Raw genomic sequence first — 14,812 nt, 5'->3', positions numbered from 1 at the left:
AATTGGAGTCTTTTTGTTTACATATTCAAACCATGCAATTTATAGAGCAGAACCTTTTAGTAAAGTCCACCTTAACATTGGGTTGGGGAAACTGAGTTAATTTCTTAACTTGAATGTTGTGGTTTTTCTCATATAGATCTTATCTTAATGAATTTGTACCTAGGAATGTGTGCGTGCATGAACGCATGCACGCATAGGCACCCACACATGCATGCAAATGTGAATAGTATTGTTTTAATTTGGAAATTATGTTGTGTTATAGGAAAGTAATGGGAATTTTTAGATTTCTTACTTATAAACTTAACACAATAGGTGTTTGACAAAATCCATTTTCCCCCTTCATGTGTATGTCCTTGACTTTTCTTACCTTGCATTTTGTAAGGATTTTAATACCATTTGAATAAAAGCAGTGGAAACTTTTGCATTTTACATTAAAAATAAGTCTGCCAACTCTAGTTCTTTTTTTTATAAATAGTATTTACCATGTCAGGAAAAAAATCCATCTTAGTTTGCTTCATTTTTTAAAATATCATGGATCAGTGTAATATTTTGTCAAATGTTTTTGTGCATCTGTTTATAAGATCATGATTATTTCCTTCTTTAACATTAGTGTGAGTTTCATTGGTGCTTTGCAAGAATTGGTATGTGTTTGACGAGTGATGATAAATAAATCTTTAGTAGATTTTATGCTAACTAGTTCAGAGTTAGACTCTGTTTACTGCTTGCTTAAGAAACAGGTCCAAAGCTAAAAGTTCCTCTTGGTCTTTAGTGTTGTTCCTATATTTTCTTAAAGTTTTGCTTGGCATTTCTTAAGATCTCTGTCAGGTATAAGAACCCATATAAATGTGTCAAGGTAGGGAAACATTCAATCCATTTTCTGCTTCTGCTCCATTAAATTTATATCCTCAGTGTCTGTCATTGCTTCTCAAATGTGGAAATAAACTGTTTACCTTGTTACCTCAGTATTTTTTGGATCTAGGAGTGCTTTTCAATTTGTTTAACATTTTCTTTGTTACCTTTTATTATTGAGATTATAATTTTATTAACAACGTTTCTTGCTTCCCTTCCTCCCTCTAAACCCTCCCATACACCCTTTCCTATTCTCTTTCAAATTCATGGTCTGCTTTTTTTTTTTTTTTTTTAGGAATTGTTATTGCTTAAATATATAGTCCTTCATATGGCCCGTTGAATCCATATTTAATGCTACTTGTATACATGTTTTCACAGTTGATCATTTGGCACTGGATGATCAGTTGATGTCCTCCTACCTGGGGAAGACCACTGTCTTCATTAGAGTTACTATTACTGTGATGAAACACCATGACCAAATGCTACTCTTATAAAAGAAAGCATTGGGAGCTTGCTTTCAGTTTCATAGGTTTAGTCTGTTATCATCATGGTGGCATGCATGGCTCTGGAGCAGAGCTAAGAGCTACATATTGATCCACGGAGAGAGTGAGTGAGAAGGGGGGAGGGAGAGAGAGAGAGAGAGAGAGAGAGAGAGAGTGAGAGAGAAACTGAACCTTAATCTTGCACAGGCTTTTGAAACTTCAAAGCCCACCCCCAGTGATACATTTCTTTCAACCAGACAGTACCTACTTGAAGGCCATACCTATATGAGCCTATGGGAGCCATTCTTATTTAATCCACCACAACCACCTCTCCCACTCCCAACTTTGCCTATAGTTTTTGTATAGTGTTGAGACCTTGTGGGCCTTTCCCAGTCCAGTTTGGAATGTCCATTGGTATCTTTCATGTTTCAACTTATGTTTTGGCAGTCATGCTGGTGAGACTTTATGGGTATAGCTTCTAATTTTACTAGAAGACATAGTCCTACAGCAAACTTCCTGATCTTTTGGCTCTTAAAAACTACCCTCCTTCCCTCATTACAGAATGGTTATTGAGTCTTAGGTGCCTGGAATAATTTCTGTATATATCCATTAGAACTAGACTCCACGACCCTGTATTTTGATTGATTGTGGTTTTCTGTAGTGATCTTTCATCTTTTTCAAAAAGAAATTTCCTTATTGAGGTGTGAAGACTACACTTATCTTTGGGTATAAAAACAATCGTTTATAGATTTTTGTTAGGGATTATGCTGGTTTAGCAAATTAATGGTTGTAGATGCTTCTCTAATAACCACTATTACTAGTTCTGAGTAGTTACTAGGTTTCTAGTGCCAGGCATGGTATCCCATTTGTTGAGTGAGTCTTAATTCCACCAAAATATGTGTGCCACCATGCTGGTAACTGACGTGGTTCACAGGTGTCATAGCTGGGTAGGATTGTTGGTTGCTTCCCTCCTTTGGAAGCTTGTGTGGCGCACTGTGGTACCATGAATGCTAGTCCTTGAGGAGAGGGTGTTCAGGTCAGTTCAAGCTCAGAGGTCTCTGGGCCCTATTTTTGAAGTGCATGCTATCTTCAATAAGGACTTACCTTCCACCTTGAGCATGTAGCAAAGGACAACAGCTTTGGCTGTATTTTGGGGGACTCTGTTAGGTAACTCGAGCCAGCTTTAAAAGAGGGCTTCTTATGTCTGCTTTTGGTATTTTATCTATGGCTTTTGGGAGTACTATCAGCTCAGATAAGAAACTCTAATCAAGACAGTAAAAGACTTCTGTAATTAAATCTTTAAGACACTGAATAAAGAAATTGAAGAAGACATCAGAAGATCTAAGGGTCTCCTATGCTCATGGATTCATGAGATTATAATTCTGAAAATTGCCATTCTACCAAAAGAAATCTACAAATTCAACAGTCTTCATTAAAATCCCAATACAATTCATCACAGAAATAGAAAAAAGTGTTCAGCCTCATATGGAAACATATACATACAAAAACAGGATAAGTACAACAATCCTGAATAATAGTTTTTTTAAAAAATGTTGGAGGTATCACCATCCCAGATTTCAAGTAAAAGAGTGTTGTATTGTCATGAAAACAGACACATTGATCAATGGATTCGAATTTAAGACTCAGACACATTTGTAGACACACTATGGGCACCTTATTTTATGACAAAAAAATAAAAATACAACTTTGGAGAAGGAGCAACATCTTCAACAAATGATGCTAGACAAACTTGATGGCTGAATATAGAAGAATGCAAATAGATCCATCCACATTTATCAACATGCACAAAACTCAACTCCAGATGGATCAAAGACCGCCCCCCCAGCATAAGACTTGACAACCATGGATCTAATAGAAGAAAGAGTGAGTATAGGTCTTAACTCATTGGCACAGGGAAAAATTTTAACAGGATACCAGTAATAATAATAATTGGTATAATATTATACCAATAATATGTTTCCTTCATAGATAACTTGTTGGTTCTTATTCTTGCCTTCAGTATCCTCTCTGTTGTTTATTTAATGTTTTGACTATAATATGCCATAAGGACTTTTTTTCTAGTTTTACTTGTTCTGTAAGTTTCTTGCATCTTGTACTGTCTGGTTTCGTGTATCAACTTGACACAAGCTAGAGTCATCAGAAGGAACCTTGATTGAGGAAATGCCTCCATGAGATCCAGCTGTAAGGTATTTTCTTATTTACTGATCAGTGGGAGAGAGCCCAGCCCAAGGTGGGTAGTGCCATCCCTGGGCTGCTGGTCCTAGGTTCTATAAGAAAGTACACTAAGCAAGTCATTGGAAGCAAGCCAGTATGAAGCTCCCCTTCATGACCTCTACATCAGAACCTGCCTCCAGGATCTTCCCTTGCTTAAATTGTTGTCCTAACTTTTTTCAGTGATGAACAGCAGGGCTAAAGTATAAACCTAATAAACACTTTCCTCCTCAGCTTTCTTTTCAGTCATGGCGTTTCATCACAATAATAGAAACCATAACTAAAACACACTGTAACACACTGTGTGTGTGTGTGTGTGTGTGTTTATTTGTATGTATGTATCTTTCCTTAATTTGGGGAAAGTTTCTTCTGTAGGCAGAGTTTCTTTGTGCAGCTGCTTCTTAATCACATTGAGCCTTAATTATAAATGTTCAGCCAATAGCTCAGGCTTGTTACTAGCTAGCTCTTACAACTTCAGTCATTTCTAGTGCTCTGTGTGGCTTTTACCTCTAACCAATTTTGTATATCCAGCTTGTTATTCATATGGCTGGCAATTCCTCTGATTCTGCCCTTCATCATTCCATTTTTCTCAGTTTGGCTTTCCCGCCTAACTTTATCCTATTCAGCTATTGACCTGTCAGCTTATTTATTAAACCAGTCATACCAACATATATTCACAGTGTACAGAAGGACTATTCCACAGTATTCTTCTATATATTTTTAAGTTCTGCTTTATTCCACTGGCTTTGAGTTCTTGTCTTCATCCATGTCTATAATTTAAGATTTAATCTTTTCCTGGTGTTCCACAGTTCTTTCATCTTGTCATCTTTGCTTGCATGGTCCAAGTCTTCTATTTCAAGATCTGATGTTCTTTGGGGTTTTTTGGTCAGTTCTATTCAGAAGATTTTCTCTTAGTTTTCTGTCTGGACTATTAAGGTTTTCAGTTCCATCTTAATTTAAGCTTGTGTTGTCCTCAATATGTATTGTGTTTTCTTGAACTAAGATGTTAACTCTTAGTATGTAGATTGTGTAGTTTTCCTAAGTAGAACAAGAAATGGAAGGTGTTCTGTAAAGAATGATTCCATTGGATGGTTGGATAGGAGAAACATTCTATATGAAAGAAAAAGTACTTGCTTGAATTGTATCTTTAGGGGGAAGGGAAGAATAATGATATGAAGAGAATCATATCAATTGTGAGAATACCATTTAAAGTACATGAGCAAATGGACATGTTTGTAGGTTTCTTGTTTGAAAATTTTAAGCATTTTTTAAATTTAAGAATTTATATCTGGTTCTATAAATGTAAGTTTTAAATAATCTTTTAAAGCACATAGTATTTATTCATCTTATTTTTAATGTTTTAGGATTTGAGTTGGTCAAAATGAGCAATCGTAAAACCAAGAGTAACAACGTAATACTTGCAGAATGTCTTTCAGAGGTTAGTATGTATGTTCCTTAATCTCAGATCCTTGCTAAAGATGATCCGAAAAATAGTCATCTTTTCCCCTGATTTTTTTCCTTTGCACTTTTTAGACTGCTTTAGAGGAGATACCTTTGTAAGTTCCTGAATGAGTAAAGACAAAGCTGTCCAAATTGGAAAATTGTATGTGAAATGATACACCATGTTTTTATTGTTAAAGTTCTTGAAGACTTCTGAAGTATTTTTATTCTGTTGGATGCTGTTGTGTATGAAACTCTTTTCTTAATTTCATCTTTGTTTATGTCATTGTTTATAGAAATACTGGTATATTGCAGAACTCATTAGATGCTATTTTTTAATTTATTTTGGAGTTTTATGTTCAACATTTTTTTCATTTTTACATGGGGCAAGTTTTATTTTCTCCTTTTCAGTTTGAATGTGCTTGCCTTAGAAAGTGTGGTGCTGAGGATATCACCAGGGCTTTGATCATGAAAGACACGTATTGTGCTGAGCTACATGCTTCTGATGGCAAAGGGAAAAAGAACATTCAGTCCTCACTGTACTTTGTTGATTCTTTTTACCAATAATTGAGTATTATACTAGATGCTAGGTGGTATCTTAATAGCACAGTGTATTTCAAGTACTAAAATGTGTAAATAAAAATGTTTACTATAAGAAGCCTATAATCCATGATAATTGTACTCTAGCATGTGTTTCAGTTGACTGTAGCTACATTTACTTTTAAAAATCAATTCTAAATTTTACATACTTAAAAAGACCATTTTTTCTTACATATCTCTTTGTGTGTTATATGTGTGTATGTGAGGCAGTAATGGATGCTAAGTAACTTCCTCTGTCGTTCTCCATGGTACTACTGGGTCTCTTGTTGGACATAGAGATTGCCAGTTAGCTAGACTAATTGGCCACAAGCTCCAAATTCTCCTGCCTCCACTTTCCAGGTCTGAAGTTGCAGGCATGAGCTTGCTGTACCTGACTTTTTATGTGGATTTTGAGAATCTGAACTCAGGTCCCACAGAAAAAATTTCCCAACTGAGCCATCTACTCAACGTTTACCTCACTCTTTTTTACTTTTTGTTTTGTTTTGTTTTTGGTACAGGGTTTCTCTGTAGCTTTTGGAGCTGTCCTGGAACTAGCTCTTGTAGACAGGCTGGCCTCGAACTTATAGAGATCCACCTGCCTCTGCCTCCTGAGTGCTGGGATTAAAGACATGTGCCACCGCTGCCCAACTATCACTCTTATTTTTTAAGGGAAATTACTGCTTAAAAATAATTAGCTTTTTTGTATGTGAATAGTTCTTCCATGAATTGATTCTAAATACCTGTTTAACCTATGTTCTGATAACTTTGGAACTTTTGAACTCTGTAAGGTTTTAATAGGTTCATTTCCTTTTTTTCCTATTCCCTATTTTATGTTTATACATTGTTTCCTATCCAATAAATTTAAATTAGATTTTCCTTTATTTAAGGAAAGGGTTGAGATTTGTCTTTATTTCTAGTGATCTTAACTACATAGTGGAATAGATAGAATTCATTGATTCTTTAAATGCCTGTGGTCTATTTTAGTGATTAACAGGTATCAACTATTATCTGTATAATCCATGTATTGTATTACAGATAACTATTTTAATCTTCAAAATAGGCTTTACACAAATGTGTTAATAATACCTTATTTAGATGTTTAGATCTAGAAAACATTTAATCATTTAATGGTAACTTTAATGACTTTGGCACCAATCCCATTGCTGTTTGTGCTTCATCTAAAATAATAACCATGTGAATCATTTCTTATACCCTTCCATACACGTAAAAAAATCGCATTTTATCTTTGATACTTTAAAATCTGACAGCTTAGTCTGAGAGAAATAATCCTATAGTCTTCTTAGTCGGCTACCTGAGTACTGTCCCTGAATGATTACTGTATTAACACCAGATCCAGGAAAAGAATAACTTTATAATGGCTTGGTTTTTAAAAGACTACTTGATTATTTTGACATGTTTTTCCCAATTAAATCTAAGACAATAATTCTAAACCAATTTGAAAACATGGCTACTTTTAACAGATTCTTTTCTAGCTCGCTCCAGCAATGTCTTACTTTTCTATTTCTTTTTTTTTCCACTTTATTTATTTATTTTTGCAGTTATGGTGATAGAAACCAGAGTCTGGACATATATACTAAGCAATTGGTTTATCATGGAACTACATCCATGGCCCTGATTGCTTACTTTATAGACCAGTGGAATCTCATTTCTTTCACATAATTAAATAATTGCTTAAAGTTGATGTAGTACTGTTTTATGGTTTCTAATTTGAATTTGTCATTTCTTTCTGCCTTTTTGGTGGGGTCTTTTTGAATCATATCGTTATAGTGTTTCTATGCTCAGAATCTAATGAGTATTTCAACTACATGAACCTTTAAGTTTAGTTTTCTGCAGAATCCTGACTTCAAGGCAGGTATAGATTGATAGTGATTACTCTAAGCCATTTTAGATGTATTAGTCTCTAGAGAGACCATTGACTGTGTAGTTGCACTATTGGATTGTATTGCATTGTTAAATTTCTTCTAGTCTTTGATCTTTGAATGATATTTTATGCAAAGTAAAACACTTACTCACATACATTAGAACAGCCTTCAGATTGGTTATATGTTGAAATAATTCTCCCATTCATTGACATGATCACAACCAAATTCTCATTTTTTACCTGAGACTAGGTAAATGGAGAATCTAGTTATAACTCAAAAAAATGATGCCAAAGCAGTTAGTATTTATTCAGTTTCTGACTGCTATAAATAAGCTTTCTTTTTATTGTATGTGTAATATTTTAATTTTGTGCATCTTATGTTTTTCAGGTACAAAGAATCTTACGTGAAAGATTTTGTCATCAGAGCCCACATAGTAACCTATTTGGAGTCCAAGCACAATACAAGTAAGTCTAGCTGTGCGCTCCTCTGTTACAAATATATTTACATTTGCTCTCCAAGTTTTGTAAGTCTTAGTAATGCACAGATCTTATCTTAGTGATGTTGAAGTTCTGTTTTCTATATAGAAAACACTGACCATTGTGAAACAAGAGCACATACAAGTATTTATATAATGCAATGGTCTCTTACTGTTTCTTACATTTCTTTTCTGTCTGTTATCTGATAGTGAGAAAATTCAGACATTCTTGTCCTTAACTTCGCAGACAACTCAGGTGATGGTGACCAAAGTTATAGTTATCTCTAAGCCCAGGGAATCTAAAAATTAGCGTGATTGTCTTGTCTCCTCTACCACTATGGAGCCCAATATATTTCAGCCTTCCTGGGTTTCCTCTTCAGGTCTCTAGATATTCTCAACTGGGCTATGTTCTTTTCTCCGTATTCTTCTATATAGGAAAATTTAGATCCTTCACAGCATAGAAAGCCCAAAGGAGGGAAGTAATGTGCACCTTCCAATCTAGCTTTTTAAAGGTATGACACTGTAAATTATTATACCCTTATTTTTAAATTTTTGACCTTTTCATATCATTTTAGGCATTTAATTGAGCTACTCAAAAGAACTGCTATCAATGGAGAAAGTAACTCTGTACTCATTGTTGGACCACGAGGATCAGGAAAGACCATGGTAAAAAGATTTTCGGGTGTATCATTGCTTGAATAAACATTTGAAGTTTCTTACAGTACATGACATTGAAAATGTTTTTCATTTCATTATATTTCAACCTTCTGTGTTTTCTGTGTCTTTTAAATTGCAAAAGACATGCAGAGATCCTACAAATTTAGGATATGATATTGAAGTTGATCTTGCTTTTTTTAAAACTCATTATTGCTCACAATGACAAGTTTTTTTCTCAACATTGGTTCTGTCATTATCATTTGTCCTTTGTATTATACTAGAGACTACCAGTTGGCAAACATGATCATCTACTGCTCATAGAGTGTATGTGTGTATGTGTGTGTGTGTGTGTGTGTGTGTGTTTCCGTTTACTCTCCTTTTGTGGAAACCAGCAACTTACAATATGTGTAAAAATTTGCTAGTCCTTTTGAATAATGTTGTGATGACTGATAGCTTTAATATATTGCAAATGCAAATATGTTTTATTTCTAAAAATAGTTTACCAGTTATGTCTATGTCTTTATTAAATAGTTTTCTGTCTTTGTTTAACTTGTCTATCTACTCTAGTTTACTTACATCTGTCTTCCTGGAGCATCTGTGTTTGGAATAGAAGAGATAGTCCTTATTCCTCATTTGAACGATTTTTAAGTTTTCCTTAATTCATTTACAAATTTAATGGATATGCAGTGGTAATCACAACAGTTATATGTGGTGTTATGATAAAATACTACAAATGTTAGAAGAATATAACTATGTGACACACAGCCATTATCCAAAAAAATGTGAACCCTATAATTAAACATTTTGAGGCATTGTAATACCTTCTGAATATATTTCCATAGTAATTATAATTAGTAATCTTTTAATTGCAACCTTTTACTTTAACTTTCCTATTATTTTGTGGTGGTAGTTTTTGTTTGTTTGGATTCATTTCTTGTGTGGTTTGTAAAACAGAATCTCATATAGCTCACATTGCAAATCTTGACCCTTCAGCTTCTTATTCTTATTAGTTTGTTTTGTCTCTTTAGTTAGCCATGAGCAAATATTTTAATTTTTTTCCTGTTTGATTAATTGCACTTCCTTGTTTCATTAAATGTGCAGAGTATTTAGCAATATTCCATAGAATTGACATTGCAGGAAAAACTTTGAAACCATTTATGTTTATTTTTTTTCTTTTCCTTTTAGATGCTTTTAGTGATACCTAGTAGAGAAAATGTAATATTAATAGTAAAATATGCTGAGCCATAAAGATCACCTAGGACAGGAGTTTAGTCTGTAATGTATAGAAAACTTGAGGGTTGCTTCCAAAGTTTATTAGTTTGCTAGATTGTTAAAATCTTATAGTATCTATTAGGCTCAGTGTTTTAAGACTTAGACATAATAAATAGGTCCTATATAGTTAAACGTTTTAGCTATAAAGTGATTTCTTTATATTTGACTCTTAGCATTCATGATTTAAAAAAACGATGGCTTCATTTCATCTTTTCCATATTAAATATTTTGCATATTTTATATTTAGTTAATAAATCATGCTTTGAAAGAACTCATAGAAATACAAGGAATGCGTGAGAATGTGTTACAAGTTCACCTAAATGGTGAGTATATCATCTTTTACCCATTAAGAAATGATGCAAGGGGCTGGTGAGATGACTTAGTGGTTAAGAGCTCTGGCTGCTCTTCCAGGGGACCCGAATTCAATTCCCAGCACCCACATGGGAACTCATAACTATGTAACTCCAGTTCTACAGGATCCGACACCTCACATCAATGCATATAAAATAAAGTTAAATAAATTATTTTTTAAAAAAGAAATGATGCAAACTACATAGGTTTGCATATTATGAAAATTTATTCGTGTTTTAAATCTGTTAAAATATTATATTTTGAAAACTGTATGAAAGTTTAAGGATCTGTAGAAATTGGAAAGGTTATTAGAACTTTTTTTAAAGTAGTTTTTTCTTAAACAGTCTTGTCTCAAAAGAATTGTTGTGTGCCATTTTTTTAGAGGAAGTAATATAAACTAGCAGGCTGATTTTTTTTTCATTCTACTTAAATTTAAAAAGCACTAGAAAATATACTTACCTGGAAAATAATCCATGTCAAATACTTGCATCATTTTAATTGTACTTTAATTGTGTTATATTTCAGGACTGCTGCAGATAAATGAAAAAATTGCTCTGAAGGAGATCACAAGGCAATTAAATCTAGAAAATGTAGTTGGAGATAAAGTTTTTGTAAGTATCATTTCAGATATTTTATTTCTGGAAAGTTAGGAGAAACATATTAGACAGTTATTATATATATTAGGATTTGATGTAATATTTTTGTCGTTAAAAGATGTATGTGTGAGGATATATTTAGTTCTCAAGCATTTTTTTCAGAGATTGTCATAAATTTTTATAATTATTCATTGAAGTAAAAGTGTTTTTAAATCAACACTTGTAAATTAGCATGGGCAGAGTGGATAGATACATGCTGAGTTTAAAGCTGCCATAGTGGGTTGGTTGACACGTTTGTTGTGATTCACTGGTGATATCAGGCTGTTAGGCTATTGAATGTCTCTCAATTTCAGATTCTTGTCTTTATTTTGTGTATTTCACAAGATTATTCTAAACAAGGGAGAAAGCATTAAATTTCCACCTGATTAAAAATATTGGATGGTAGACTGGGTGACTTGTGTCATGCGCCTTTAATCCCAGCATTCCGGAGGCAGTACAAGTAGATTTCTGTGAGTTCAAGGTCAGCCTGGTCTACAGAACAAGTTCCAAGACAGCCAAGGCTACACAGAGAAAACCTGTCTCAAAAAAAAAAAAAAAAAAAAAAAACTGGATCGTTGTGTTGTATATCTGTTATTTCATATCCATAACTTAGAGTATAGTCTTGTAGTCTCAAGACACTGATAGTGCTTCAGACTGATTTGAAGTATTCAGATTTCTCATTAAACTGTTTCCCTGTTTGACTAACTTACTTGGCCTAAGAAAAACAAGAGTCATCCCAGTCTTAATCTGAGTTTGGTTTCAGTACCCATATTTTATGGTTGACCGCTGTCTCTGACTCTAAATCAGGAAACCAGCCTTCTAGCCTTTGTGCTATACCTCATGTGCACATACCTACATGCAGACAGACACACCTACCCATAATTAAAAACAAATTCTTACAAAAAGATTTGAAATATATAAATAAAATTCAAATTGATAACTTTAATAAAAAATAAATTAAGGGAGTTTCTGCTCCAATTCTGGAACATCTAGATAATTTATCCATTATTCTCGATTTCTTCTAGACTTTTTAAATTATGTCCAAGAATATTTTAGATTGTTCCAAATATATAACAGATAAATTTGAAGTAAAAAACACATTTGTAATGGATATTCTTGATCAGAAAAACTGTATGAAATTTAAACAAATTTTATCTGTTTTGGGATCTGATTTTAATTTATACTAAGTTTTTTGGTTGTACAATTTGAGAGTAGTGATAAAATGGAATGCATTTCTCGTCCCTAATATATTTAGAATCTAGCAACTGTCCAGGAACTGTACTCTTTCTAACATTTCTACCAGGACTGCCCAGAAAATAGGAAACTTTACTTATGAGATAGGTAGATTTCACATTTTCAGAGCTTTACTTTTGTTTTTAAGTTATGTATAATTAATGCAGAGATACTCAAATATCTCTGCATTATCAAAGAATCTATCAGTGGCTAATTTCCTAGTGAAAGCAATGCATTATTTTTTTGTAAATATCCTTAAGATTCGGCCGTCTTCATTTTATTAAAATTTAGTCTTTCTATTTTTGTTATTCAGGGAAGCTTTGCTGAAAACCTTTCATTTCTTCTGGAAGCTTTAAAAAAAGGTACATATAAAAGATATTTGTAAAGCATTGAATTTCAGAAATATCAAAAGATACTAATTTTTAACTTTAGTCTCCTCTGATATAAATATTAAAAGTTTTTAACCCCTCCCTCCCAAAATAAGAATAGAGAAATTAAACTAATAAGCTAATGTCCACTGTAATACTTCTGTTGTAATGATCCTTAGTGTTTGCTTTTTTCTTTTATTCAGGTGACACATATGATTGTTGTGTGTGTAAGTGAAGGTTTTTATAAGGATAAAATTGATACCAATGAGATGGCTTAACAAGTAATAGTGCTTCCCACACAAGCCTGATAGCCTGTGTTTGCTCCGGGAACCAAAGATGTACAGAGAAAACTGACTTCTTAAGATTGTCCTCTGACTTCCATACACTAACCATAACACACCAGAGCCTTCACGCAGAGATATCATCCTGACACACTAATAATAAAATTTAAAGACTAAAATTATTCACCTATAATCATAACACTTGGGAGATAAAATAGGAAGAATATGTGCTCAAGGACAGTATGAATGAGACCATGTCTCTGACAAGCAAGAATACAATCATTTTGCCTGTTATTTGGTAATTATGGTTGTCTTACATTCTGTTATATAAAGATACTATAAATGATTATCCATGTGTCTTTGTCTGGATAGGTTATAATGGGTAGAAATTTAGATTAAAAGGTGCCATGTTGTAAAGAATATTGCTTACCTGTCTTTGAAATATGTTTAAAAATATTTTTTCTTTCCTGAGTTCAAAAAGTTACTAATTTTCATATTTAGGTAGCTTATAAAAACTAACCAATGTCAGTTTCATTTCTATGATTTTGGTTTTTATAATTTGCATTCCCTGGTATGTGATGATGACTATTCATTTGATGTTTTGACTGACCGTTGTGTTTCCTGTTGATGCCTCGCCCCATTTTCTCTCATACCTATTTATAGAACTTTGTACACTTTGTTGTCTTAAATTTGTACTTGTTGACTGAATAGAAGTTTTAATTTTCTGCATGACTATTTTATCTAGAAGATATCTTTATCTCCTTCAAATTTTAAAAACGTTCATCAATATTTCCTTTTAATACACATATTTCTAATTGATAATTTGGTTGAGTTTCTTTTTCTAAAGACAGTAGCTCATGTATCCCAGGCTGTCCTTGAGTGCACTTCATAGCTGAGATTGATTCTTAAACTCTTTATCCTCCAGCATTAATTACTTATGCCAGTAAGGACACAGATTTATTTTTATATACAGTGATTTGACTTTGAATCACTTTTCCCTATACTGAACCGTTTTCCCTATACTGAAATACTGGCCGTATTTTACAAATACTTTTTTCTGTACTATTTCCTAATTCTGCTAGGCTTTAGTAGTTTGATTTTTGTTTTCTTGCCAAAATTAAACCATTTAAGCTCAGGTTATTTTATTACCTGGATAAATAAATTTTATCTTAATCTTTGCCTTAAAAGTTTTACATAAATGTAAATTATTCCTAAAGTTACAATGATTTTTTGCTAAAGTAGTTTCTATTCATAGAGAGAAAATCTATTCAGTGTTACTGAACATTACCTGATTGAAGTATTAAAACTTATAGTTAAAGAAATTTTTTTTATTGCACCACATATTCTAATTGGGTGTTTGTAGAGAAAACTTTAAATAAGGAGGTACATTTTGCATTTCTCTATTAGATAAATATGTCTTTCTTGAAATAGTAGTTTTTATTCATTATTGACTACTTTTATATTCGGGAAGTGTTTTGATGGTATTGAAAAGTTATCTTTGTAATTATTAAGGAACTACACTTATATAATTATAAAGCTGTTTTACAAATGACTTTCTCAGTTTTTTTCATCAAACTCCTGTAACTAGATGGAAACTAGTTTAGAACAAAAATTGCTGTATTTGTCCTGTGGATAACTTTTCATGCATGAGTGAACTTGCATTTGTAAATGCCCTGCCCAGAGTTACTTATTAGTTTGTGTTGAGGTGAATTATAAATTCAAGCATAGCAGTTTGGGAATAAAAAATTATTTGATGTATTTTCTTACTAATTTGAAACTCATTTTTTCTTAGGTGACAGGGCTAGCAGTTGCCCAGTGATCTTCATCCTGGATGAATTTGATCTTTTTGCTCATCAGAAAAACCAGACACTCCTTTATAATCTTTTTGACATTTCTCAATCTGCACAGACGCCAGTAGCAGTTATTGGTCTTACATGTAGATTGGTAAGTCTTTCTATTTAAAAAAAAAGAAGAAGAAGGCAAATTTTTTAGATTTAGAAAATGCAAACTTAATTACTGGCATAATCCATTTGACTTAAAGTAAGTTTTAGGGTATTTTGAAAATTATCTTTCTT

The 14,812-nt window shown here is 33.0% G+C and overlaps 1 protein-coding gene across 10 annotated transcripts in view; it reads left to right on the top strand.

Annotated features, from left to right (window-relative positions):
• Window positions 1-14,812, top strand: part of Orc4 (origin recognition complex subunit 4) — a 44,166-nt gene that overhangs the window by 7,718 nt on the left and 21,636 nt on the right. For 9 of the 10 annotated variants that reach the window (XM_085681178.2, XM_085681182.2, XM_085681183.2 and 6 more), the window contains 7 exons: window positions 4,928-5,001; window positions 7,853-7,929; window positions 8,516-8,606; window positions 10,117-10,192; window positions 10,746-10,831; window positions 12,402-12,450; window positions 14,530-14,681. In XM_085681178.2, the coding sequence (XP_085537304.2) occupies window positions 4,945-5,001; window positions 7,853-7,929; window positions 8,516-8,606; window positions 10,117-10,192; window positions 10,746-10,831; window positions 12,402-12,450; window positions 14,530-14,681 (588 nt within the window). In that variant the 5' untranslated portion in view covers window positions 4,928-4,944. The remainder of the gene's footprint in view (window positions 1-4,927; window positions 5,002-7,852; window positions 7,930-8,515; window positions 8,607-10,116; window positions 10,193-10,745; window positions 10,832-12,401; window positions 12,451-14,529; window positions 14,682-14,812) is intronic. The other variant, XM_048425750.3, reaches the window with a different exon arrangement.

The sequence above is a fragment of the Myodes glareolus genome, chromosome 21, assembly GCF_982192425.1.
Source record: "Myodes glareolus chromosome 21, mMyoGla1.1, whole genome shotgun sequence".
Lineage (NCBI taxonomy): Eukaryota > Metazoa > Chordata > Mammalia > Rodentia > Cricetidae > Myodes > Myodes glareolus.
This window is presented reverse-complemented; position numbering and strand designations above follow the sequence as displayed.